The following is a 27,141-nucleotide window of genomic DNA, read 5'->3' as shown; positions in this document are numbered from 1 at the left end:
CCTAAGCCTTTATAGAAGAGCAAGATAATATCTTTGCAACATAGCGGCCTTTTAAAATATTGCTTCTGTCTTGTAACTTGGGAATGAGGGTGGCTGGTACCAACATTAATGAAGGGAAGTCTAGAAACCATGTGAGTCTTGTCCGGGTGATGTCAGGCTCTTTATAGAGGCTGGTCTGCAAGGAAACTTGACAATGCAAAGTATAACTAGGGTAGGTAAATTATAGCCAACCTTTAGCAAGTTCTGGAGATATAGAAATGTTGCATTAAGGACAATAGATAAATTGGCTACTCTAACTAACTGGTCACACCTGACGCTATTCAAATAACCAAGAACAGGAGACTAGACAGATATCCCAGGGACATAGGGGAGAACCAACTACTACTGCCCTAACAACAAACAAGCAAACTAACATAAACACAGTAATAGAATGACTCCTAATGACATCTGCTCTGTTGATATATAAGTGTCTTGTTCAACTCTCATTAGAGAAGCCTCCTCTGGTAGCAGATGGGAACACATGGAGAGATCCACAGTCAGACATTATGCATAGAGAAAGAGGCTTTGAGATACTCAGTCGTAAATAGAATGGCTCCATAAAATCACTCCCCACAGGAATTAGGGAGGAGAAGAAAGAAAGAGCAAGAGGGGATGAAGCACACTAGGGATCTCCAACTCAACAGGATCAATGTACACATGAATTAACAAATACTGAGGCCACAAACACAAGGCCTGCCTGGGTCTTCACCAGATGGGGTCCTAGAGCTCAAAGGAGAAATGGACACATGCCCCCATTGCTAATAAGAAGCTGTCTCCAAATGGCAACAACTTGAAAATAAATATCAACTTTTTTCCAATGGAGACTCATTGGGGAAACAAACTTCTCTTAAGGGAAGGCTGCATGCCCAGCAGTAAGTCAGTTGTCAACAGAAAATGAACTCAATGGTATCATCGGAGGTTCCTTGTCTCATAATATTGTGTCATGGCTTTTAAATTTAATCTTATTTCTAATTCTTATATGTGTGTATATATATATATATACCCGTATATATATACATATGTATGTATATCTTCTACAGGTTCTTTGTGTATATATCATGGCTTCCAGCTTAGTGTTTTTACGGAATTCTGAGTGTGCAGATGAATGAGTCTTTAGATCTAGATCTGTTTCTTGTGACTTTTCCTTCTGTTTGCCTGTTTTGTCATATTCAAATGTGTTATTTTCGGCTTTATATTATGTTATTTTATTATTATCCCTTAGAAGTCTGAATTTTTTTTCTAATGAGAGACAGAAATGGGGTGGGTCTAGATAAGAAGGGAGAGGGGAGAAACTTGAAGGAATAGAAGGAAAGGAACAATAATCAAGATATATTATATGAGGGTAAAAAAACTCTTTTAGATAAAAAAGCAAAAATAACTAACTGTTCACATATTTTACTTGGAAATATTGTAATACTCTAGATTGATTTAGTGATAGTGGGCAAAGAGCTGGGAAGATGTTTGTCATAATAAAAAAAAAAGGAAGTTGAAAAACACCAAAAGAAATTCTGAGATGGACATTTAAAATGGATCCTCAGAAATGATTTCAAACTAAGAGGGTATAAATTTTTATGTGAATTATCCTAAATCATCTAATATTACATAGGAGGCTTCATGGAAAATAAGTAGCAATATTATTTAAATGACATTTAATTATTTTACTTCACCCCATCTTGTATGATTCCCATATAAGAAATCTGCCAAAAGCATCAGAAATAAAATCCATGTATTAGAATAAAAATATGGTATGACCTTTCAAAATCAAATGGCCACCAATAATGCTGATCGCTTAGTCTACCTATCATGAGAATAATGTTGAGCAATTATTAAAGTACATCAGCCAATGGTGTCCATCCAAATTGGATACATAAGTCTATGCAATTCTTCTTCATTGGGATGCAGAAGTGATTTTTTTCTTTACTAGAAGAGATCTTCTGTGAATGTTCTTGATTCAGACCATTGTCCATATCAAGCACCTTGTTCTATATCAGGTAACCACACACAGCACTTTATCTGAGGGAATAATTTCTTTCAGTAAGGCCAGGCTCAGTGAGAATGGGCTGGCCAGTTGAGCTTCCAAAGGACACAGTTGCAGGGCATTTTGTTGACTTAAGACTGAGATTAAAGTTCTGTTCTCCCCCAAAGTCCATGGTACATGTTAGAACAGATGAAGGATGTCTTTACACACATCCTTAGTCTAGTCATGATTATTGGCCAGACTATAATATTTCTAGAACTCCCTTCTCTGAGAGTCATACTAGATTTTTATTCTCTAGTGTGCAGAAGTTAGGAGGGTCTATGTGACTTGAAAGAAGATTAATGGCTGCTTACAGCTGCAATTATGAAAGTCAATGTTGAGATACTAAATAGCACAGTCTGAGAAAACAGAGTGGCTGCATAGTACAATCCCTCTGACATTAGGAGTTTATGTGAGATGTGGATTGCTGTGTCACTTCTGAAGGAAATTTTGGTTTTCCTACTGTGGTACAGCGGACTCCAATTCAATACAAGCAGCAGGATTACCAACCTGAACAAGACCCAATAGTTTCTTTGTAGATGTATGTGGAAGACAGGAAGTTGGGGTACCAATTTGATGCTAAATATGATCAAAGTACATTGTATGAAATTCTGAAGGAATTAATGAAAATGATATACTTAACAGGATTTCTTTGCAGCGATGTAAAGTTAAATGCCTCACTTGTGTACTGGATACCTACAGGCTTCTTGCATGTACTCATTATTTTTAGATATAGCGGAAATTGGGCTGTTTTCACTAACTGTGAAAGATAATTTGTGGGTGTTTCTTCCCATAAATCAGAAAACTAACGTAAAATAAGGAGAGGAATGTGAAGAACACTCTATCTAGTGCTGAGACTACACAGCTCTGAGCCTGGCTTGTCTTCTTAGGCAAGTGAGGACTCATTACCAAGGCTACATTCTACAGGCACAAGACAGTTCTGCTACAATATTAATGAATGAATAAATAAATGACATTCCCACCCAATTTTTAGATGGACCACTTTGCTGTAGATGTTACAATTAAAAAGTTATTTATTTCCTTCGAAATTTTGTTTGTTTTTTTAGTTTTTTAAGACAGGGTTTTCTGTGCAAACCTGCTGTTCTGAAACTTACTCTGTATATCAAGCTGATCTCAAACTCAGAGATCCACCTGCCTCTGCCTCCCAAGTACTGGGAATAAAAACATGAACCATCTTGGCCTGCTATAAATCTTTTTTATATGTCATTTCACATATGAATGATGTATTTACATAGTACTCCCGCCCTCTCCTTCCTCCAACTCCTCTCATATTCCCCCTGCCCTAATTCATCTTTTTAATTATTGTTGTTACACACACACACACACACACACACACACACACACACACACACACACACTCATTCCCTCACTCACAAACTTTATAAACACAAGATGCTGAGTTCATTCAATGTGACTATTATGTACATGTGTTCTGTTAACTGCTTGGGATGGGATCACTAATCAGAGGTCTTTATTCCTGAGCCAAATATGTCTTTCTGTCTTTCTCTCAGCAGTCATTAATTGACTATAACTCATCATCTCAGAGAGGGGCCTTATGAGATTTCACCCACCAATACTGGCAATTCATATTTTTAATCTCAATTACTTATGTACAGCATTGCATGTTTGGATATGCTTACTTAAAGAGTACATACATGTTTTACCCTTTTAAAGATGTTACTTATCAACTTATATGGAAATGTTGTAGCACTTGAGTACAATTTTTAAAATAGCAACATTCAGAAGTTCAAATAAAGCTACTTTTTTGAGACAATGCATGAAACTTTCCAAATCAAGCCTTTACTACCTTTTCTTTTTCAATATTTATTTCATTTGGTGCGTCTGTCTGTATGGATGCTTGTCTGCATGTGAAGCACATGCATGCAGAAGTCAGTGGAGATCAGAATAGGGTGTGGGTTCCTCTGGAAGTGGAGCTATAGGAGGGTTGAGAGCTATCCAATGTGGGTACTGCATGTCCACTGTCGCATGGCTGAGCTGTTTCATTTTTAACTAAATCCTAAAATGGAGCTAAAATACTCCAGGGAAGTTTATATGTATTTATTTTGGATTGGTTTACGCCTAAAGGATGGAAGTGGACCTCCCACATTATTTGTATGAGCAATCCCATCTTCCTGTGAGGTGGGATTAACAGGAGTGAGAAGTTACTACCTCTAAAGAGCTCCTAAAACTCCTCTGATGACAGAAAACAATTGTAATTTATATCAGTGCATAAATAAAAATTCACATTTTATTTGAGTTTATCTATGAAATCAGTAAATTAAGAATGCATGATGGTAGCATGTGTCTGCAACCTGGCATATCCATTGCGAGCGAGGAAATGTAGACAAAGCAAGACCTGCAAGTTCATAAATCAGCTATGTTGGCATACAGAATATCAAACAAAAACTCTGTCTTGAGCAAGGCAAACACATACATCAGATTTTGTTCTCTACCATTTATATGCCCACTGTGGGCCATGTGTACTTACAATCCCTATAAACCACACACACACACACACACACACACACACACACACACACATACAGACCTCGCCTCCCCCACAGACACATACACATGCAACACACTCAAGCACACATACATAAATGTACACAGGCATACACACAGACATAGACACACAGATTCACATACACAGACACACCCAGATATACACACTCAGATACACACACACACACACACACACACACACACACACACACACACAGACCTCGCCTCCCCCACAGACACATACACATGCAACACACTCAAGCACACATACATAAATGTACACAGGCATACACACAGACATAGACACACAGATTCACATACACAGACACACCCAGATATACACACTCAGATACACACACACACACACACACTCACACACCTCGCCTCCCCCACAGACACATACACATGCAACACACTCAAGCACACATACATAAATGTACACAGGCATACACACAGACATAGACACACAGATTCACATACACAGACACACCCAGATATACACATCCAGATACACACACACACACACACACACACACACACACAAGTATAGGGAGACCCAAGAATCAATACCACCATCATGTAATAGTACGGTTTGGGTTTGTGTTATTTTAGGCAAACATATAATTTGATATAGATATTGTTTTCTAAATAAGATAACATATATTTTGTTTTCCTCTTTAAGAAACTATAAACAAAGTTTACATGGATGTGGTTTGGGTATGATGGGGTAGAATATTTGGGTGTCATTTGAAATTACATGGGCATCCCTGGCAATTCTTGGTTAGATTTTAGTCTGACATTGACATATTCCTGATTTTTTTTTGATGTACAACTTTACATTTATTTTTTCCCAATATGCTATTATACAAGCAGCAGAATCCCCTTATCTGCAATGATGGGGATATTATGCTGAGATAGAGACAAAGCATGTACTTTTTACACTACATACATCAAATTTATAGACTTTTCTTATGTAAAATGTGTTAAAATTTGAATTTTTTCTAATTACTGCTTTTTATCTGCATTAGTAATGTTATTACTAACTCACACTTAATTTTTAATTTTTACTTTTGGATAAACTTTAATTTATTTCTGACTGAAATTTTCACAAATGATGATGTAAAATTCATATGATGTATATGTGTACTTCAGAAATTTAAATTTTCTAACATATATTACATTTTTTTTTATTTTTAACAATGTTCAGATTTTGTGTAACCTGATAACAATGTCCTCTTCTGAGGAAATCCAAAAAAGCCATTGATGATTACATATTCAATTTTTTTAGGTTCGTGTCTGATCCCATAAAGTGCTAATTTGAAACCCTAGCTACCTTATTATTGTGACAAAGGCTATATGCTGTGAACTGTTAAATAACCCCTAATATTTATGCCATGCTTAGTTAAACAGGAAATGGGCTATTTCACTATAAATAATGCACAAGTCCACTTTAATAACCCACCACGATGCCACCTTAGAAATTGGTTTGCATTTATTGATCGCTAGGAGTGAAGCTGAAATATTTGAAAACATTACATGACCTTATATCACTAGCTACAGATAAGGGGAAGCACAATCAATATATTCCTACCCCTAAACTCCACATTTCTACCCTCACCAATTCTCTCGAGTAAACCCTTCAACGATTCAGATAAGCATAGTATGTGATATAAAAGGCAACTAGTCAAGGAGATTAACATTTGTTAACTAGGTTGTTAATGAAAACATAAATTCTTGTGTGTGACATGAGATCCACAGAGTCTAAGACAGGTCATTCTGACAGCGATGGTCCCCAGTGATTTGAATGTCCGTGCAAGTGTCAGAGTGACAAACTGGGCGCAGTGAATATTATACTCCTAAAAAACCCCCAAAACTAACTAGGTAAAAGGGAGTGGGTGTGGATTTGAATTTGATAAACATGACTATCTTAAGGGATTGTTTTGTGTCCCCTAAAAGTATCATTCAAATTTGTATATATTGCACCTAATATACACCTACAGTATATTGGGGGATCCTCACATGCCTCCTGAATTAAATGAGCCAACACACGTTAAACACCTGACGTTGTCACTGCCATTTGGAAGCTGTGTGCAAACTGTAATGCTGACACACAATTCCTGGTTGTTTTTCTGGTTAACTTTAAAGGAAGTTTGCTTTAAAACTAATTCCAACTAATGACTCATTTTCTGCTTTTCTTAATAGGTATGTTTTGTTCATTGACTCGTTCCTACTGATTGCATCCAGGATTACTGAACTCTGGATGTTCAAAACTACAGGTAATTTACATTAAATACACCAGTTTCTTCCCGACTAAATAGGACATCACACTTTTTTGTAATATATGAAGATTTTAGCAACTCTAATCTGAGGTCAAAGGAATCTCTCTCTCACACGTACATAAGCATGCATATCTACACACAAAAATAAAGGAAGTCTGTAGCTAATTTCAAGCAATGCCTTGAATAAAGTCTATTGAGATCTTTCTTACTATGCACATCAAATGTCTAAAACATTCTTTTTATTTTGTTTTCCTTATCAATTTCAGTATCAGTTTTAATTGAGTAAACAAAACAATGAATCAACATTCAAATAAAAGAGCACAAATAAAAGGTGCTTGTTTAATTCATAGAGCATAAAGGATTTTCTGAATTATCAAGAATTTCCAATAACATCGTATATGAGTAGGTTTTCTTCATAGGTGAAGGATCCAGTTAATAGTCCCAAGAAAAAGATCATTCAGTTGATTAACTTTTTCTCACTTTACAATAATTTTATTGCTTTATTAGTTCCCTTGTAGAAAATAATCATAACTCTATAAGTTTATTACTCCACATTAATTTATATGTGATAGTCCCTCAAGGGGGAAAATCCATGGAAATAAAGATATTTAAATGCAACATTTGTCATTAAGTGCATTGTTATTTAAGTACTTTTAATTCAATGCTGTAACATGGTTTATATATAACATTGAGGAAATCTATAAAAGACAAAGAGCAAATCCCATTAGTGCACCTAAACAAAGCAGTTTATCCAGAGAGAGTAAGAATAAGGAAGAAGAATTATGCTGATGAGAGAACCCCAAAAGGAATGCTACCTTTGATTCCTCTTTCCACAAACACAAACTACCCTGATCTGAGTGTTCTATTAAGGTTGTAATCTATAGCTCTTTCTATTGCCACATTTCTGGAAAAGAAGCACAAACTTGCCATCACCATAAACTTTGGTCAGTTAGCCGTCTGCTCCTTCTGCTTAGAAAGAAAAGGGGAATGAGGAAACCTTAGGAATAGAAACATACAAGCATGTTAAACTGTCAAAAAAGGTGTTAATTTTGGTGTTTATTCCAAATGTTTAAAACCAAAAATTGGGATAAAAGGTGATAAATAATATGTCTATGAAGACACAGAAGACACTTCTAAAATAAATTGCCAGCTTAATGTTTCATAACAAGGTGAATGTCTCTTAGCTCAGTCTGCTTAGCACAATCATGGGCAAAATTATGAAGACAGAACTCTCTCTTATCTCTTACCTCCACTATACTCCTCCTCTCTACAACCTACCCCAGCACACAGTTCGGCAGTGCCTGCAAAGAACACTGTCTACATGCACCGCGGAAGGGGCATAATAAAGCCTCTACCGTGCCAGACTTCTATTATATTACTATCTTATTCAATAAGCTTTAAGTGGTGTCTTTTATTCTTTATCCTTGTCTAAAGTTTCAGTCAAATTATCTCAGAGTAAGGGATTGTAATTGTGTCATTTACACAATTAGGCTTCTAACTCTACTTAGAAATTATGCCAGGAAGATTCTTGTATTTTAGCACTGATCATTCTTAGATTTTCTATGTAAATTACTCCCAACACATTAACTTAATCTGTACTTTTATGCTGATGTATACATGTATCTGCTTCAGAGTGATTGCTTGTCAAGATAAGCATGGCTCATGCAAACAAAACCCAGAGATGTGAGTTTGTCATTATGAATTGTGCCACATTTAAGAGTCTGCTTAAAAGTCCGGCTAATTTTGAAACGTAACCACTTGTGGGTTCTTTTCTTTTGCTGAAACTAATTCGAGAAAATATTAAATCTCTAAAAGATGCACCCTTTGAAGTAGGTGACGGCATCCACGTTTCCTGAACAGCAAACTTGCTATTAAAAACAGACAGGCACTCTAAGTTCAGGCTTCGTGCACAGCTCTGCTCTCCATTGTATTCACATTTGCAGTCGGACTTTGCAAGGACAGAATGAAGTCTGGGGAAGGAGGATGAGAAAGGGCTTGGGACTGTGAGCAGGAAGCAGGGATGGTTAGAAATTTTGCACAGGTGGCTGATGACGGATGGAGGTGGAAGCATTTCAGGAGGAAGTTAGTATTTGGGAAAGAGAGACTCTACCTGTATAGCCCAGCGAATTGTCATCATTGTCAGAGGTGGGGGCTGGTGTTCCGTTGCCGTCGCCCCTCTCTAGGTCCTCGGGGTCTGTCGGAAACAACACCACAGCTACTGCTGGAGTCACAGAAGTAACAGTAGATACCATTTCGATCGCAGCATGTCCAGACACAAGTAAATCCACATGTGACAGGAAAACACACAAGGACAACACACAGCACACGTCTTCCTTGCCCTTCCTACCACACACTGAGCTCTGGGCAGGTCTCGGCACCATGCTTAGACTTTCCCCTTCTTCCCCTTAATTTCCCTAATTCTCTGCTCTGCCTGCACCTTTGCTGCACTTCAAAGCTAGTGAGGGGCTCCGACTGCCCTCCGCGAGGCCGCCAGCATGACTGAGGGAGCATATGGAGGAGGGAGAGGGCAGGGTGGCTGAATGCTAGCATTGCTAATTTTCTACCTTATTGTTAATCAAAGCTATTGACTGTGATCTCTCCCCATCATCGCTTCATCTCCTGGCAATTACAGACTCCAGGGACTGTACTTCAGATGAGAGCAGGAGGGAGTGGGGAAGGGTCTTGTGGAGGCAGAAGGAGAGTGATATTATAAAAATGCTCCACTTCCTCCCACCTTATAAAACAGTAAAGGAAGCAGTGCACATCCAATGCCTTTGGAAGGCAACAATGTCTGCTGAAATAGGACTGAGAAAAATTAAATGACTGTCTGGGTAAAACAGCACCTAACTTGGAATATTTTTTCTTTGAATACTTAAAGGCATTCCAGATTGTTTGATAGTATATACTGCAACTATCCATAAAAGTGTTTTCATCCTTATATACTTTAGTTTTCTCAAGGACCAAATGCTTTTTGGTGTTTTTGAAATTGGGCATTCATTTTCCTGTGCAGAGTTTTTGAGATGAGGCTGATCCGTGAGTGACGGCAGTCTAGTGATGCTGTTGCATGTGCCAAAGCTTTGTGCTAGATCATTTCGACCATCGCCTACTGCTCCGCTGCTGACAGCTAGACACGGAAACAACAAAGACCACAAGTATAGCTCCTAAATCAAATAATGTGGAGTCAAAGGTCGTTCACGTTGCAGTGTTCTTATGGGCTTTTATCCCCATAAACAGCGTCTGCAGAGTTTTCTTCGGTGTTGCTTGGGGAAGAGCCCTTGCTTGCTTAGAAAGAAAATGAGTCACTTAGAAACGAGGTGGTAAGCACACACAGGTAGTGTCCCTCTAAAAACGTCACGACCATCATTATTTCTGTGTTTCTGCTGTTTTCAGTTAGGACAGCAAATTTTGTCTCAGACAAAACCATTCAGGAATGACTTAGAAGTTTTTAAAAAGAAATACGAAGTCTGTCACAAGACTGCCAGCTTTTGGCCAGATACCTGCTATTCACTCTCATTTGCTGGTTCTCTGTATTTCCTACCACAAATGTCAAAGGATGAGACTGTTGTGGTTAATGTGGGAAGAGGCGGTTTTGGATCTGGGCAGACAACAGGGGGGCAGGCTCTTTTTGCTTTATTTATCCTTGACTCTAGGGACAACTTTGTTGTGTTTATCCTCAAAAGTGACTTTGGAAATGGTCAGACAGTGAACACGTGTGCTCTTTAGCCACACAACTTGTTAACTTGCTGCATGCATGAACTGTTTAGGTTAGAGCTGTGTCCATTAGAGAGACTTGGAAGTGATCTCATTGTGTAATTTAGGGCAGTATTAGTTACTACAGTGCTGGACCACAAAGCATGTAACCTCACTTAAGGGGTTAAACAAATAAGAGGCTGACACGGAGAAGTAAAAAGAAATTTGTTGTTCACGTGTATTAAAAGGCCTTTAAGGGGGGGTACATTCCTGCTTCATAAATATTGTTAAAAAAACCACAGTGTGTGCTGGGTCACTTTAGTTTTATGAATTAATTAGCGTTAGTAAAAGGCACAGACAGTCAAGGCAAACTCTCCCCCTAATTACGAAGGTGTAGTTTATTGATTGCGGCTGCACTCTTTCTAACCACTGTGTTTAAAACATGGTAGCATTCTTCCAAATCTATGACTCAATTAAATCGGCTTGTTTATGCAGTATCATAAAACTGTGGCATAAGGTTTGTACATTTTTGTTACTGAAACCTTCCTGGAAATGTGGGTGTTTTCCTAAAATCCATGGAAATAACGGAAGTGAGTTCATTATCATTGAAATGAGTTGCCTAAATCTACTTAAAGAAAAAAAAAAGACTTGGCTTAACTCTTAACTCATCCTTAGTGCTCTGTAAACTTCCTCCTTGTGTCTACCCACCATGCCAGGCTCTCTTTGTAGGCTTAGGGAAGATTAGACTTTGCTTTAATCAATCAATTTTACCATATCTGCAAAGTCCACCCTGTCTATCTAATACTGTCTTTAATTAAAGTCATGCTGGGCCTAAAAGAAACAGAAGGTGACATTTTCACTAACTTCACTAATTTTTCTTCCTTCTCCTCCTTCTTGTCAAAAGATAACGATAATAGAAAGTGCCCCGTTGCTTCTCTCTGTATGAGCAGGAGGCTGAATGTTGAGTCTAAAAGAAAGATACTTATTTTGTATGTGTGCGTGTGTGTTGTTGTTGTTGTTATTGTTAAGTAGTATTGATTACTGAGCTAGAAGATAAGGAGGTGAGAGGTTATTTTATTTTAGCATATTTGAAGGAGGGCTTCTTTGCAGTCTCTGAATTTGCAGCCCTCCATGCCTGAATTCAAGGGGCTGAAGCTTCTGCTTGTTGATTTAACCCTCCATGTCATCTACAAAGGTACTGAAACTGGAAACTTTGCTCTCATGGGTGTGTTGCTCGGATGAAAATGTAAACTTGCTGAGTCAAGCACTTTATTTTTTATTGTTACACAGGATTGAATTGAAGGCAACAGATTAATTAACGAAGGCAAATTTTACTTAAGTAACTGACTCTAAGTAAGAAACAAGTGGAAAACACACACACACAAAATGCATTTTCTCACTTATTATCATGTATGAACTTAGATTTTTTGCATCCTCTATTTCCCTGGCAAGCCAATATTAGATATAAGGTATTTTATGAAATATAAAAAGGACATCTGATTCATAAGCTTATATATATCTAAGGCTGGAAAAAAATTCCTGTCAGAGACACACCTTCTGGGAAGTTAGTGTCTATTTGGTGTTCACTGTCTTCCAAAGCAACCAGTCTCAATGTTCTGAAATCCTGTTTTTCATTTGTTTGTTAAGAACAAATCTACTTTTTTTTTTTTTTTTTTTTACATTCTCTGTCCCTCAACTTCATTTCGAACCTGTGGGGATATACCACTATAGTACTCATCTGAATGACTGTCGTATTACTATCCAAATTCTTAAAGGCTTATGGTTTCTAGTTCTCTGGACTTGAAACTTTTCAACCTGCTTTCTCTATGGATGGCATCATCCAACCTGAAGGCTCTGTTTTTTTTTCGTAGGTTGATGAACTTCCATATCACTCAAGTTCATGCTCCACCTACAGCCTAGTCATAGCTGATGGCCAAGTCCACTTCTTGTCGACACCAACAAATTTCACACTTTTACACGGTAAACACGACACTCACTCACCAGCTACCACTTCAATGTAATCTTTTCCGAGCATCCCCTATAGTGTTATCTATTCTACATACATGTGCACAACATTTTCATTATTTTACACTTCAGTAAATGCTGCTGTCTATGATGATAAAAACAACCATAGACTTAATAAAAATTAGCCTTAGTATGTTTAAAAATGAATTACTTAATTTTATCTTCTGGATAGGGGCTTTTTTATCATACTTGAAAAAATAATATACAATATTTTATATACAATAGCTTTGCAATATATACTATTTATCTCATATAAGATATATAAGCATGACCCATCTTATGTCTTTCCCATATTTAATAAGAATAAAAACTACAAATGGAATAAGCACTAGAAGTCATTATCTTCTATAAACTTTTATTTAAATAAAATTCATTCAACGTTTTGTCTGATGGAAAATTATATATTTATATATGCCATTTATTATGTCTACATTTTAGAATCCCTTGATGGAGCAAATGAATGTATCAGTGCTGAAAACACATCCAGTCTGCCCTCTGTGATTATCAAGAATATGTACCTTGTTGTTACTTCTTCATTGTATTACAGAACAGAGCTTTTGACTCTACACTTAATGTCTAGCTGGAATTTTGTATCATTTAATCAGTAACAAGTAGCACTAAATCTTATGTGTGGACTGAGGTTACAGAACCGTAGACTCCCCAGTATCAAAGTACCCCCTCAGAAACCACTTGCTAACTCTAAGGTGAAAACAGACTTTGGTAATGGCTACATCACACAGCCGCCGCTGTAACTCAGTAATCCACTGAGCATCACTGTAGCAGGTATTCAAGAATGGAAAGAAATTGTGTGGTACAGCATAGTTTATTTTTCCACAAGCCATGTATGACTTGCATGCAACCAAATTAAGGCCCAATATAAAAGGAACAGAGAACATTATCTATTGTTATTAGACTTTGTAGGTAGAATAAATAATTAAATAGTGAGACACATGGAACGTTGGAGAAAAATACTGCGTGAGAAGGAGCTCAAGAAAGAATATGGCCATGTCAGCAATTAATCGACTCTGGAAATATCAAAAGTAAAAATGTGGGGCGATGATGTGGTCTCAGCAAGTTTGGGACACACTGGAAATACTGCACTGAAGCCGCTCTTCCCCTCTCACATGAAGATGGCTGTGTTCATAGGATGGAAGCTCATGTGTGTCCTGGCTTAGCATTCATACTTCTCTAAGTGGTTCCCACACCTTGGCAAGCAGTGTCGCAGTGCGGAAACATAGAAGTTCAGGAGAAAAAAAAACTCTGATCGTCAATTCGGAGTTTCCAAGGTGGGTTTGGTAGTTCATGTGTTGACCTCCAGCACTTGCTTGGGAGGCAGAGGCTAGCACATCTCTCTGAATTCAAGGCCAGCCTGGTCTACACGGGAAGTTCTAGGACAGCTAGGACTACATAGTGAGAAGCCCAGCACTTGGGAGGCAGAGGCAGGAGTATTTCTGAGTTTGGGGCCAGCCTGGTCTATTGATTGGGTTCTAAGAGAGGCAGAGCTACACAGAGAAAACCTGTCTCAAGAAAACAAAACCAAGCAATAAAATGAATAAATAAACTTGGTGTTTTCATTTGCTATATCGACAATTTCAGTTGATGCTGCAATTCATGATAATTTAGGATATTCACACTGACCAAGTCCTTCTACTGCCGTACCCATCCAGTCTGTTCCAGCTCCTGGAATTTACATTAGAGACAGAAGTCTTCCCTTTGGTCTACTGTATAGTGTCCACCTGGCTTCTTTATAGATTTGAACTATCGCTGCACCACACTTTGGCATTAATTGACATTTGGAAGATGACCATTAATAAAAGATTAGGGGAAGGCAAATGAATACAAACTACTATCAATATGAGGATTGTGTTCTACAAATTGGATCAATTCTCATTGATTCTTTCCTACTAATCAAGAGGAATGCAGGGAATGGGTCCTCTAAATGAAGTACTGGGAGCATTTAATTAGAAACCTAGGCAATGAATTACAAAATTAAGTACAAAATTATGAAGATTTGATCAGCATCAGAATCCTACAGGATCAAATCAAAATTAAATTTTACCTTCTGCCTTTGTCATGTATAGTCAAAATGATTATTGAGTATGCATTATTATTCTCTCTATTCTTTTGAACTGGAATGAAAGGGAGCTATATGAGAATTGTTATAGTGATTTAGAGGGAAAATGAACATTGGCTTTTTTGTAGTATCCACTTCAAAAATTCAGAGAATAAAATAACTTTAGTAATGCACAATGCAACCGAAAATCACTATCATGTTTTAGTGATACATGTCATTAACAATGTGCTCATACATGTTTCTCTGTCTCTCGTGCTGTGTATGCATGTATGTGCAGATCTGTGTGCAGGTGAACACCCCTACATGTGGCGGCCAGAGAGGATGTGAGAATGATGCTTTATCACTTCCCTCCTTGTCCCCTCAGACAGTCTCTCATAGAAATGTGCTAAATTGCTAGTCTTGCTGCCAGTGAGCTCAAGGAATTCTGCTATCCCTACCCCAGCTGCTGGGGTTACTGTCACATACAGCAATGCCGAGCTTTTTGTGTCGGTGCTGGGTTTCATACCTGTGTTCTTTATGTTTGCGCAACGGGGACTTTCACCCACCGAGCTATCTTCGCGCCCCCTACCACATTTTCATAAACTATTTTTTCAAAGCAGCAACATGGTCCCTGTCAAAGTCTACAATCACCCTTATGTTTGCTATAATTGGAAAGTCAAAGAATTTCCTTTGCTCTAAATTGAGAAGAACTATGGTTGTAAGAGTTGTTGTGGGCAATAATTAACAGAAACTTGGTTTAGTAAAATGAACCACAATGTTTGTTTTATTATAAGGTATATATTCAAATGCAAATTTTATTTACTGAATATGGCTTCCAAAATTTAAAAACATCTTATCCTGATAAGAAGAGAAAAATCCAGAAGTGTTTGCTATTTGTCAAAAGTAAAATAATCTTAATGACAGATTTTTTGACATATTCTTGTTTATGTGATGAGGTTACCAAATAAATCCAAATAAAGCAAAGAAGGTAAAAACTGCACTGACTGTCATAAAAATATTCATATCTCATTTACTTAGCATATCAATGTCCATTTATATCCCTATGTATATTTAGAGTCTTTTTATGAACACGGAAGTGCCAATTGTCACCATGTTCTTATATGTAAGACACAGACTAAGAGCAAAGAGGGTCCTTGATCTTATGCAACTGGTAAAGTGCAGATTGGAAATTTGATTTCACACTCCAGTCACTACTTTTTAAGCAGTGTCTCATGGCCTCTGTACTCGCTTGCTAGGTACTAGATGGAATTTCAATACCATATAAGCAATGAGACACCAGGTTAGTTGCTTTTGTCCCAATACAGAACAATAAGGTCAGATAGTTTCATAAATCTATTCCTTAGCTCCTGTGAGCACACCACCAGGCTCTCTTCATCATCTTTATACACATAGTAAAATATTTAATGAGGCATTCAAGTGACTGTAAGCAAGAAATAGACAAAATTTCTCTTATAATAGGGATTTCACACAGTGTATTTAGATAGCTTGGTTTGGGAATTAAACTACTGAAGTTAAAATATATATATCTAGATTCTTTGCAAACATTATTTAAAAAAATATTTCTTTATTGCCAGAAATATTTTTGATTTTAAAGGCTGTTAAGACATGAACCATGCCAAGCAGTGGTGGCGCTTACTTTTAATCCCAGAACTCGGGAAGCAGAGGCAGGTGGATCTCTGTGAATTCAAGGTCAGCCTGGTTCTGCAAGAGCTAGTTCCAGGACAGGCCCCAAAGCTACAGAGAATTCTGTATCGAAAAAAAAAAAGACATGAAGCATTTCCCATGCTTACCCCTAGTGCTAGGCTTGAGAACAAGTGGGCACGGATACTATGTTATTGTATGATTGCAGGAAACACTGGGGGACACTTGCTGTAGTCAGGATTTCAAATTAGAGCTAACTTTTTTTTTTAATTCACCCACCTAAAGTGCTGCAACCACTGTGAGTCTAATTTATAACTGCATACAGGAAGTTACTGTTTCTGAAAGTGTACAATATTTTCCCCCAAATTGTATGTGTAGTTTAAGGAATAGTTATCTTACTTACAGTGCATATTTTATTTGTATTTTCATAGTTGTTTGTTACATGGGAGTATGATTAACACAGTGTGTATCAAAGAAGATGCAATGAGCAGCCATGTACTCAAACTGAAAGAGGCTCTTACATCAATGAATCATGACAGAATTTTCAGGTCAGATGAGTAAATTATGTTTTTCTTCTAAAATTTTTAAATTTTTTAATTGGGTAGTATCCATTGTAGGTGTAGATAAAATACAGACATACTCTAGTTTGACTGCGTGCATTTTTTTCTGGTGGCTTCTCTTGAAACCAAGTGATATGATAGCAATTGAAATTATTACTCTTTTTTTTTTTTTGGTGATACATCCCAGATTTGAATATTCAAAGAATACTGTAACTCTGAAAACAAAAAACATGTTAGAGTACACAAACATTCTAAACTGTCACTTTGTTTCCATGATTTAGAGGCCCATCAAGTTACAACGTAATAGGAAGGAGCAGACATCTAGCACATGTTTAGGTACAACATCAATAAGAGATGCAAGTGTAACAATCCTGCTAGCACAAAGCATTGCGTGAGATGTTAGGGAGGCAGAGGCATTCAGGAGATGACAGTGACAGAATATCAAACGCAGGGAAGAAACTTTTAACTCATTGAATGCAATTTAATTCAACCAAAGAGGACAGAGAGCTTTCAGCATGGAAATTCCTCGATTGATAGAGAAATGCTTATGATTTCAAAACCATTCGTTGCCAGATCTCTTCTCACAGAAACACGACAGAGGCGAGCTCCTAAAGTAACTGGGAAAATTATTCTCTAACATGACAACATGCTTTTTTTTTCTTTGATATCTGAATGGTGTAAGAATGTCACAGGGGTTTTCACAGTGAGTGATGACTAGCCCCCTTGTATAATTAGAAACTGAGCCAATTGTCCGGTTGAGACCTGCACTTATTCCCAATCCTCAGTCGCATGTGATGTGACAGGTACCTTGCTGGGTGGAATTTAATCTTCAGAGATTTACTGTCTTGAACTTTATCTGTGAGAGTTAATTTCCAGTTCATTTTACTTAGCATCTCTGGCCGGCTCCGTATGTTGGCCTTTTTTTTTTTTCTGTTATTCTCCCCACCCACTTTGCCCTGGTACTCAAAGGCTTTTCTTTATCGAGCTTAGCATCTGCTACCATTCCACTCCCTTCCAGCCAAGCATAAGGTGACTTCACCATGGGCTAATTAAAATAGTGCTTGAACCGAGTTAACAGGTGGTGTCCCAGCTGCCCTCAAAGTACGCTCAAATGCAGTTAAGAAGCAAGAATGGCACAATAGTAATGTCTAAATGCATAAAATGTTCCTTCTATACAAAAAAAAAAATGGTGCTAGTAAGTCAGGAACAAATGGGATTGTTCACCTTTTACAGTGGTAGAAGTCTGAGTTTGAAGGAAGATGAACATATCTGAGACTGAATAAAAACCCCAATGTCCTATTCTTTGATTTTGGATTATATGTCATCATAGACTACGTCAACCTATTAACATTTCCAAAACTATGTTAACAATCCCACTTGCAATGGATGCTACAAGTAGCCATAATCAATGGTGTAACGGATCAATGCTTTCTTTAATCAGCTATCATATTATATATTTAGTGTTTTGGAATCCCTAAAACTGAGTAGTTATTGTTATTTAATTTCGGTATTTTATGTAAGAATATGTTAAAAAGTTACTTGCTTACTTCAATATTTATTTACTTTATTTATTTGTTTATTTATTGGATTTGTTCCTGTCATCTAAAAGTTATATCTATTTCACAGATGTGTTGTTACAAAGGAATCAAATGAGCAAAGTTCATAAATTTTTTATCAAATTTCCAAACACCTTGTTGAAATCAGTACATTATTTTTTAATAGTATAAGTATTTCAAATCAGAGGTTTTATTAAAAAATCACTTGTGGGCAGGAAAGGTGGCTCTGTTCTCCGAGAAGCCCAGAGTTCTTTTCCCAACACTCACGTGTGGAAGTTCACTGCAGCCTGTAACCCACTTCCAGATCCGTTATCCTTTTGGGATCACCATGGGCACTGGAAACATACCCACACATTGACACACGGGCGTAAACACACTTAAAAAAGCCTTCAGAGCTTTTTAATAACTAAAATATATATCTTCCATGTTAACCTCTTTTTTACTTTAAAAATTTGATTCCTATCTTTTTAATTGAAAGTAGATAATTTTTTCATACAATATATTCTGATTATGGTGTCCAGTCCTCCAAGCCCTCGCAGATCTTGAACCTCCCATCTCCACACCTCCCCATCTATCGAATCTACAAGCTTTCTTGCTTTTTTTTTTTCCACTAGAAAACAGAAACAGGCATTTGAAAAAAGTACGTTGGTGCCTTTGAATGAGAAAATGTACACTTTGTTTTGATGTTAACATGCCAATTTGGAGCTTAAAGGAGAGAATTCTTACAATTCAACAGATTATTGGCTTTGAAAATTTCAACATCTCTTAGCCACATTTTCTGTGTGCTCAGCAAAACTCTTTCTTAGAGCCTTTTGCACTGGATAGCCCACTTCTGACTCAGGAAGACTCCACACCATCCTTTTGGCTTAGGGAATTGTGTTCACTTAGTTGCTTGGTTGGTTTATGCTCATAAAGATGGATGAATTTACTGAAATTAATCTTCTAAGGCAGGGGTGGGGTTGAGGGTGGGTGCGCGGTTGGGCAGTGCACGACATTGTGGCTATTCTGCAGATTTCTTCACTACTAAAAGAGAGCATTTCCCTGAGCCGGAGATAGGTGCTTCAATATCTGTCCCCTTCTGCTATATCCGTTAGACTGGGTCCTGGCTGCAAAGGGGGCCAAGTCTGAAGCAACTGTGAGGTCTTCTCCTCACCTGCCCTTCCTCAGGAGTTGGGGGAAGCCCTGGCAGTCAGCCCTCTGAGACAATTAAGACCATTTCAGGGCTGCATTCACTTAACTGCTAAGGGAACACATTTCCTCCACAGGCTATTCATTGTCTGTCTTTTCTAACCACAGTCACGGTTTTGCCCTCTTCACTCTAATTGTGCTTTTGATTACTGGGGTCATTTTATGCCTTCAGCTTGCCCAAAGGTCACCGGGATTAGCAGTGTCGGATAGAGTACCAGAGAGGGAGTGCGGCCTCCTCCCCATTCATCCAGCTGCATTGATTGCCCCTCAGCGTGAGCCCACAGTGGCGGAGAGGTGGCTGCTTTCTTTTCTAAAGGTCCATGTGTTACTTTCCTTGCAACCCTCCCAGGCTTCTCAGGAGAAAGCTCTGGATAGCAAAGGCTGTGGTTTTTAGTGAAGCCGAGTCACACATGATCTGACCAATTTGCCCCTGAGTCTGATTCTAGTATTTTAGTCTAGGGAACTCACAGCCATTGGATGTTTCTACTTCACGATATCACATTGACATGAAAACAGTCTCGTTCTTCTTACTAGTCTATATGTTATGTAACTATGCTACACACACACACACACACATAATCATATAGAAACTATTAACTCAATTACATACTGTCTGCAGCAGGTTTGTTTTTTCCTCTCCATTTTGTTTGCCTTTTCACTCTTGATTTGCAGTCTTTAATTTGTATTTTGGTGGAAAATGTTATCATCACAGGCATTAATATGACAGGCATTTTTTTTTACAGTAAGATATGCTTCACTTTGGGATAATTTTCATGCCATTATTATTGTAAAACAATGGAAATGTGTAAAGACAAAGACTATTAAAAGAAGAAATTTTATGAAATTTGTCTGGATGCATGCACTAATAGCAAGGGTCTTGAGCCATTACTCTCCCAAATCAAGCACCCTACAGTCTGGTAGGCTATTCATATTACTATTTACGTTGTATCAATCATGGGAATAATTTAGTATGTACAAATCTTTTCTGGGCAGCAATGTTCCTGGCTAGTGTACCAGTCACTTCATTTACTGATGGTCAACAGGAGTTCATTCTCCTTTTAGGAGAATTTAGTAAATTTTCTTTCTAGGAGGCAAGCGAGAAATGCATCTGTAGTTGGTATGATTATCCATGTAGCTCAGATTTAATGATATGACAGATTATAGCATATCTGCCCCAAATTATGGCCTCTTGTTTTTCTTTGAGTGGTCTTTTGAGATATTGTCTCATACTGTAACTCAGGCTGGCTTAAACTAAGTGTTCAAGTTATGTTTGAGCTTGCAGCAATCTCCTAGCTAGAGCTTCCCAAGGGCTGGGAGTTTTGGTGAAAATTACCGCGCTAAACAAAAGAATGCATTTCAAGCACAGTATTGCATATTCTGATTTGAAAACACTGCAGCACTTCTTCTTTTCTCTTTCATAGTACACTTTTTAGAGTATTGGGGAGTGTTTTCATTTGTAAATTAAGATGATGTGGTATTTTCCTCTGTATGCTGTGATTACCATTGGTTAATAAAGAAATTGTCTTGGACCTGCACAGGGAACAGAGCTAGGCGGGGGAAACTAAATGAAATGCTGGGAGGAAGAAGGCAGAGTCATAGAGAAGCCATGTAGAACCCCGGAGACAGACACTGGGAACTTTAGTGGGTAAGTCACAGCCACATAGTGATACACAGATGAATAAAAATGGGTTAAATTAATATGTAAGAGTTAGCCAATAAGAAGCTAGAGCTAATAGGTCAACCAGTGATTTAATTAATACAGTTTCTGTGTGATTATTTTGTGGCTAAGCAACTGGAAACAAACTAGCGGCCTCCTTACTACATTCAGAGGCTCTGAAAAACCCGTTACCAGATTAAATGTTCAAAAATTTCCATAAAACAAGTCAGAATGCCAACAGCATTAGTAGGCAAATGCTGTTTTTGTTTCCAAATATGCAGCCATAGAGTGAATGCTATTGGTCAGCACACACATGAGAAATGGGTAAAAAGCCTAATATGGTAACTTAGACTGTTTCCATCAGGTTCGTTTGACCTCTTTTAAATAGAGGTCTTAACTGCAAAGAAACATGTTTTCCTGTAAAATAAGTAGAACTGCTTATAGATACTGAATAAATTTTGCTGAACTGTATATGGTTCCAGAATTGTGGTAATTATTTGTGAATATTTTAAGGAAAAGTAGAATTTATAAATACACATCATTAGTTCTTAAAGATGGAGAAATAGAATGGAAAAATCTCTATCATTTTTAATATACAACATATATCTCCAAAAAATATATTTGCAATTTCATGCATACTTTAGAATTGCAATGGTGGCATCAGAAAGTACCCTAAGAGTGACAGGTTTCATTTAGGAATGGATGGTCAGAATTCCATTAGAAGTAAGTTAATGTGAAAGATTAAGCACCTAAGAATGCATATCTTTATTATGTTTTTCTGGGACATGAAAATATTTTGTGCTAATGTTAAAGCATTTCTACAGAGTGTATATTTGAACATTTAAATATGATTCTAAAAATTACCTGACATCCTAGTACCTGGCAACTGAAATTGCCAAAAAGTATAAACCTTTCATTGACTAACTATAAATTATATACTTATCTATGATTCTATGGCTCTTAGTTTAAAAATAATTCATAATTGCACATAATCATGGCAATGCCTAGTAGCTATAAAATATAATTATGTAGGAGAAAACACAAAGAGTAGAAAAGATTCCAAAGCAATCACAATGTATTTCACTGATCATTATGAATGTAAAACAAGAAAGCATATTATATTTAATTGTAAGAGAAAAATATATTATTGTCAATTTTCTTATCAATCAATCATATAAGTACCATATAATGCTGCTAAGAATTCTGCTCTCTATGTCTCAAAAATGTGTTGTCCCCCAGAAGGCTTTTAGATCATAACACGATACCTTCTGATCTTCCTGCAAGCATTTAATGCCTGCTTGCATCTCTACAGTGTGGGAAAATTTGGAAGCTCTCCTTTGGTGTTTAGCCAATTTAAACAATATTTAAAAAATGGAGACACTTGTAGGCTCGGTAAGGAGTACAAGAAGCCTATTGTTCTTTCTGCCAAATTTTCCCGAATGGTAACACTTCCAAAAACTAAAAGCATTATCATAGATATATTATCAGAGTTGCTACAAGAGTGGCAAAGAGCCTTTATCTCACCTAATAGAACTTGCAGTTCTACGTTTCTAGACACATTTAATTTCTCCCTACCCACCCATCCTTTGTATACTAGTCTATTCTCTCCGTATATTGCTTTGCCTTTCTGAGACACAGTCCTCACCAAAACCATACAGTATGAAACTTTTTGACAATCTTGTCTTTTCTCAGTGAAATTCCACAAAGATTCTTTTCGGTTATGCATGTTTCAAGAGTTCAGGGTTGTTTTTATTGCAATCTAGTTTTCTGAGATTGGATTTACTGAAGTTTGCTGACGTATGGAGGTGTATCTTGGTGGTTCCCAGGTTTACCTATTATGAATGAAAATGTCACAAACATCTGTGTGCAGGATTTAGTGTCAAACATAAGTTTTCATCTCTCTGGGATAAATGTCCAGAAGTGCAATTACTAGAGCATATGGTAGTTGATTGCTTTTTTGATAAAGCGCCAATTTATTGACTGCCTTATAATCAGCCGATCAGATTTTGAAATACACTCATGTGTTTATGGAAAAGGCTACCTTTGTCACGTTAGAAGTAAATGTTAAAAGTAATATTCCAAGAGCCCTTTCCTTCCTTCACTCTCGTCTCTTTCATTTTCTTCTCACCTCCCTCCAGCTTCCCCTTGCCTTCCTCCCTGCTTTTCTCACCTCCCCAACACTTCTCTCTTTATAAAGGTATGTGAAATTTTCATAGAAAGCATAGACTTTGAGAGTCTAATCCAAAGTAAGAAAGGCGAGTGATATCACTGCTTGTTAGCTCTTCTATGGACACAGAAGTAAGTTTTGTAGACATTTGTATATTTAGTAATATCTTATTCTTCTCATAATATAAGAGGGAAAAGCCACACAATGTGTATTAAAAGTGAAGACAAGTGAAATAACCTTTGGTACCTTTTTCTACTTTGAGAGTAACAAGCAGGAACCAATTAAAAACAAACAAACAACAACAAAAACCATGAGACAGAAATTTGTTCTGTTCTTATTTTGAACTATAATCTATCTTCTTAAATAAAAACATATTCTATGGTAGAGTTTTACCATAACCACAAAATGTTTCAGTCTTTGCTGGTTCTTAATTATAGAGAAGACTGAATAAAAATATGTGTAATAGAACCAAATTCTATGACATTTATTTGTTTGGTTCTTAATTATAGAGAAGACTGAATAAAAATATGTGTAATAGAATCAAATTCTCTGAAATTTATTTGTTTCTATAGATCCTCAATAGCTTCAGGCACCTAAAAGTTAGAGTTATCTCAGTTTTACACAGATGCTCAAGCTAGTTTGGTTTCTTCTCATGGACCTAAATTACTAGTTTTTCATATTGAAAGAAATTGATTAAAATATTTTGGTAAATATATTTTGACAAGGACAGTAGTTAAGGCATCTGTCTCATTATAAGAACAAATCAAAAAAATTGATAGTCTTAGAACATGGGAGAAAACACCTGTCATCTCGAATTGTCAGCTTTAGGTGTTCATTGGGAGTTGAAAATATTTCTGATTTCATAAATACCTATCACAAATAATCTTCCTATTTAAAGCTAACTATCTTGTTTTTCTCAATGTAAAACTATAAGGATTGTAGAATTGCAATCATATAAAGGCTCTCTTTAAAGAAATATGTTTGACATACTTTGAAAATCTTACAACATTTTATAATAGATTTTTCCCAGTAAATTAATAGAAAAACAGACTGTAACCATAACAAACAATGTAATAAAAAAATGCCCAAAGACTTAATCAAGTTCTATGAAAAGGATGGGGATTAGGAAGTAGATTGTTCAGGGTCTCAACCATTACCTTTTATTTGATAAATTCTGACAGCTTGAGAAAGAATGTTCAGGTCACACTAATATTATTCCCTTTGAAGAATGATAAAATAAAACAAATAAAATACAGTAGAATAAGATAAAATTAAACAACTTCATAATGTTGGGTGAAATGAATGAGGACTAATGTAAACAGATATGGGTGGTATAGACAATAAATTAGAGATCATTTACTTGGTACTAAGTAAAAGCTGGTATGTTGTGTGTTCCTCTATGAAACTTTTGAGAATAATTCAAATGATAAATTTATATTAAAAACAAATGTAGAGGAAAATTCCAACTTAACAGAATTGCCTAAGGAGTTTTCACATGCTACTTATGCTTTTGGAACAATAAAATTTATGGTAAAACAAACAGAAGCCTTCATTTAAAAACAGTCTTAAATGTTTTAAGGCAATAGCATCAACAGAGCTTGGAATTAGCCCCACCGCCTCTCCTGTGGCTCACACAGCACCAAGACCTTTAAGAAGTGCCCTGTGAAAGTTGTGCAAGGCCTCAGGGTGGGTCCCAAGGAAACAAAGAGGAAGACAAAGGAACTGTGGAAAACTTTTTGAAAAAAAAAAAGGTCTGCCAAAATATAGAAGAACAATTCCCTGCGCTATAAGGATTTCTTGTCATTTTTGTAAACACAATCAATGCAAAATGTTTATTATTGTATTTGTAGAACTGAATGTAGATTGTCACATAACAAAGCATACAATATGTATATAAATATGTATATATGCTTATCCCCCCACACTTTCTGATCTGGAATATGCAGAAATAATACCAGTAGAAATATCTTTCCTTTATTTTCACTTATGATTTTATACTGATATTAGCAGTGTGAAGAATTAAATATATATTACTTCATAAGCAATTAAAAGTTAAACCAGAAACAATATGAAAAGGAATGAAAAGAGAACACTGGAAGGCAGATGAAAATGACAGTCTTACACATCTGAAAAAAATGGTGACATGTTTTTAATCGATTCTGATTGTTTAAGGCTGAAAATCTGAAGAGGTGTGTGTCTCTGAATTCTAGCAGAAGACAGAGCTAAGCATAAGAAAGCGGTGAAAAATATATTAAAACAAACAAACAACGACAAAATAGACTTTAGTTCTGTAACGATAGTGTTCTAGCTATTTGTAAAGAACAGGGAAAGCATAGGAACTGGGTTTGTAACTAAAGGTAAATCAGTGTTCATGTCTCTATGAGACAATATAGAACATTGTGGATCAAAACTAGATAGATGTATAATAAGATGTATAAGTTCATTTTGCAAATTGGAAGGAAAGACAGCACTGAAGATTTGAGTTTAAATTCTAATTTAGCCAGACTCTAGCATCTGCCAGACAGTAACTCAAAATGTATGAAGTAGACAGATAATAGTTGGTTCCCCAGTGATTTAAAGGCTGATTTTACTCTGTGTTGAACATCCAACCATGCCTGCTTCAGAGATCATAACATTCAGAAAGTATTCCTGTGTGGCAAAACCTAAGACGGGAAGGCTGGGACTAAGATTGTTTTTTCTTGCAGAAGATATATAAACTGGGTGTGTGGGATGGGGTGGGGGTTCTTTGCAGCTGAGGAATCCCATTTCATGAGATCAAAGGTGCTGAAGATAAGATTCCCAATATCCAGGGAACTAGCTCCCTGGACAACTATATTCCTTCCACAGCTGTTGCCTCAGACTCCAATTAGTCGCTCAGAGTACAAGCTAAATAATCCCATCCTTCAAATGACTTTAGGAAATTGGGTGTTAGGCAGATCTGTGGCACCATTCAATCAAGTGGTCCTTGAATAGGAAAGTGCCTTCCTTTGAATGGGAAAAGTTTGATCCCATTGAAGGTAATCTGTCATTTATCACACCCGTGGATGAGATGGTTAATGGCTCTATCGATTCTTTTGGGTGCTGTGTTATAATCAGCCTTTAAGCAATGTCAGGCTGAATATGGGGTCTGTTTTCCGTTTCTTATTGATGTACCTAAATTATTTTTATTCATCACTGTAATTATTCAAAAGGAAACAATTGATGCTTACAGGAAAGTCTCTAAAACATATTTTGGAATTACCCTTTGTTTCTCCTCTTTCCTCACCCTCCTGTGCCATACCCAACAGCTTATTTTTGTAGGTCTCTAGAGTTTTAAATTCCTACTTCTTATTTCTGGTTTATATGGACCAGTTCTAGAAGGCAATCTATTTTCCCCAGAATAAAAAGAAAGAAATACACAAGAGTAGGTGGCAAATGTTTCCTACTGTCAGAATAAAGAAGGGGCCTCACTATAAATGAGAAGAAGGCTGTATTCTTGCTTACAGAATAACTACAGTAACACGTGTTTAGAAATTAAAAGAAAAAAATGATAGCTATAAAATAGAAGTCTTGGTGCTGTTTGGCTTTTGTAAACCTGACACAAACCTAGGTACACCTTGAAGAGGGACTCTTAAATGACAAAAATGCTTCCTTAAGATTGCGCTGTAGTGGAGTCTGGAGGGCATTATCTTGATTAATGATTGCCCAACCCACCATGCGCGGTGCCTCTCTTGAGCAGCTGG

General features: G+C 36.9%; 1 protein-coding gene across 9 annotated transcripts in view; it reads right to left on the bottom strand.

The window, feature by feature from the left end:
- Robo1 (roundabout guidance receptor 1) overlaps window positions 1-27,141 on the bottom strand; it is a 1,008,387-nt gene that overhangs the window by 455,361 nt on the left and 525,885 nt on the right. For 6 of the 9 annotated variants that reach the window (XM_075953430.1, XM_075953344.1, XM_075953840.1 and 3 more), the window contains exon 3: window positions 8,972-9,055. The exons of the other annotated variants lie outside the window; for them this stretch is intronic. In XM_075953430.1, coding sequence (XP_075809545.1) covers window positions 8,972-9,055 — 84 coding nt within the window. The remainder of the gene's footprint in view (window positions 1-8,971; window positions 9,056-27,141) is intronic. 9 annotated transcript variants of the gene reach the window in all.

This window comes from Microtus pennsylvanicus, chromosome 1 (assembly GCF_037038515.1).
Source record: "Microtus pennsylvanicus isolate mMicPen1 chromosome 1, mMicPen1.hap1, whole genome shotgun sequence".
NCBI lineage: Eukaryota > Metazoa > Chordata > Mammalia > Rodentia > Cricetidae > Microtus > Microtus pennsylvanicus.
This window is presented reverse-complemented; position numbering and strand designations above follow the sequence as displayed.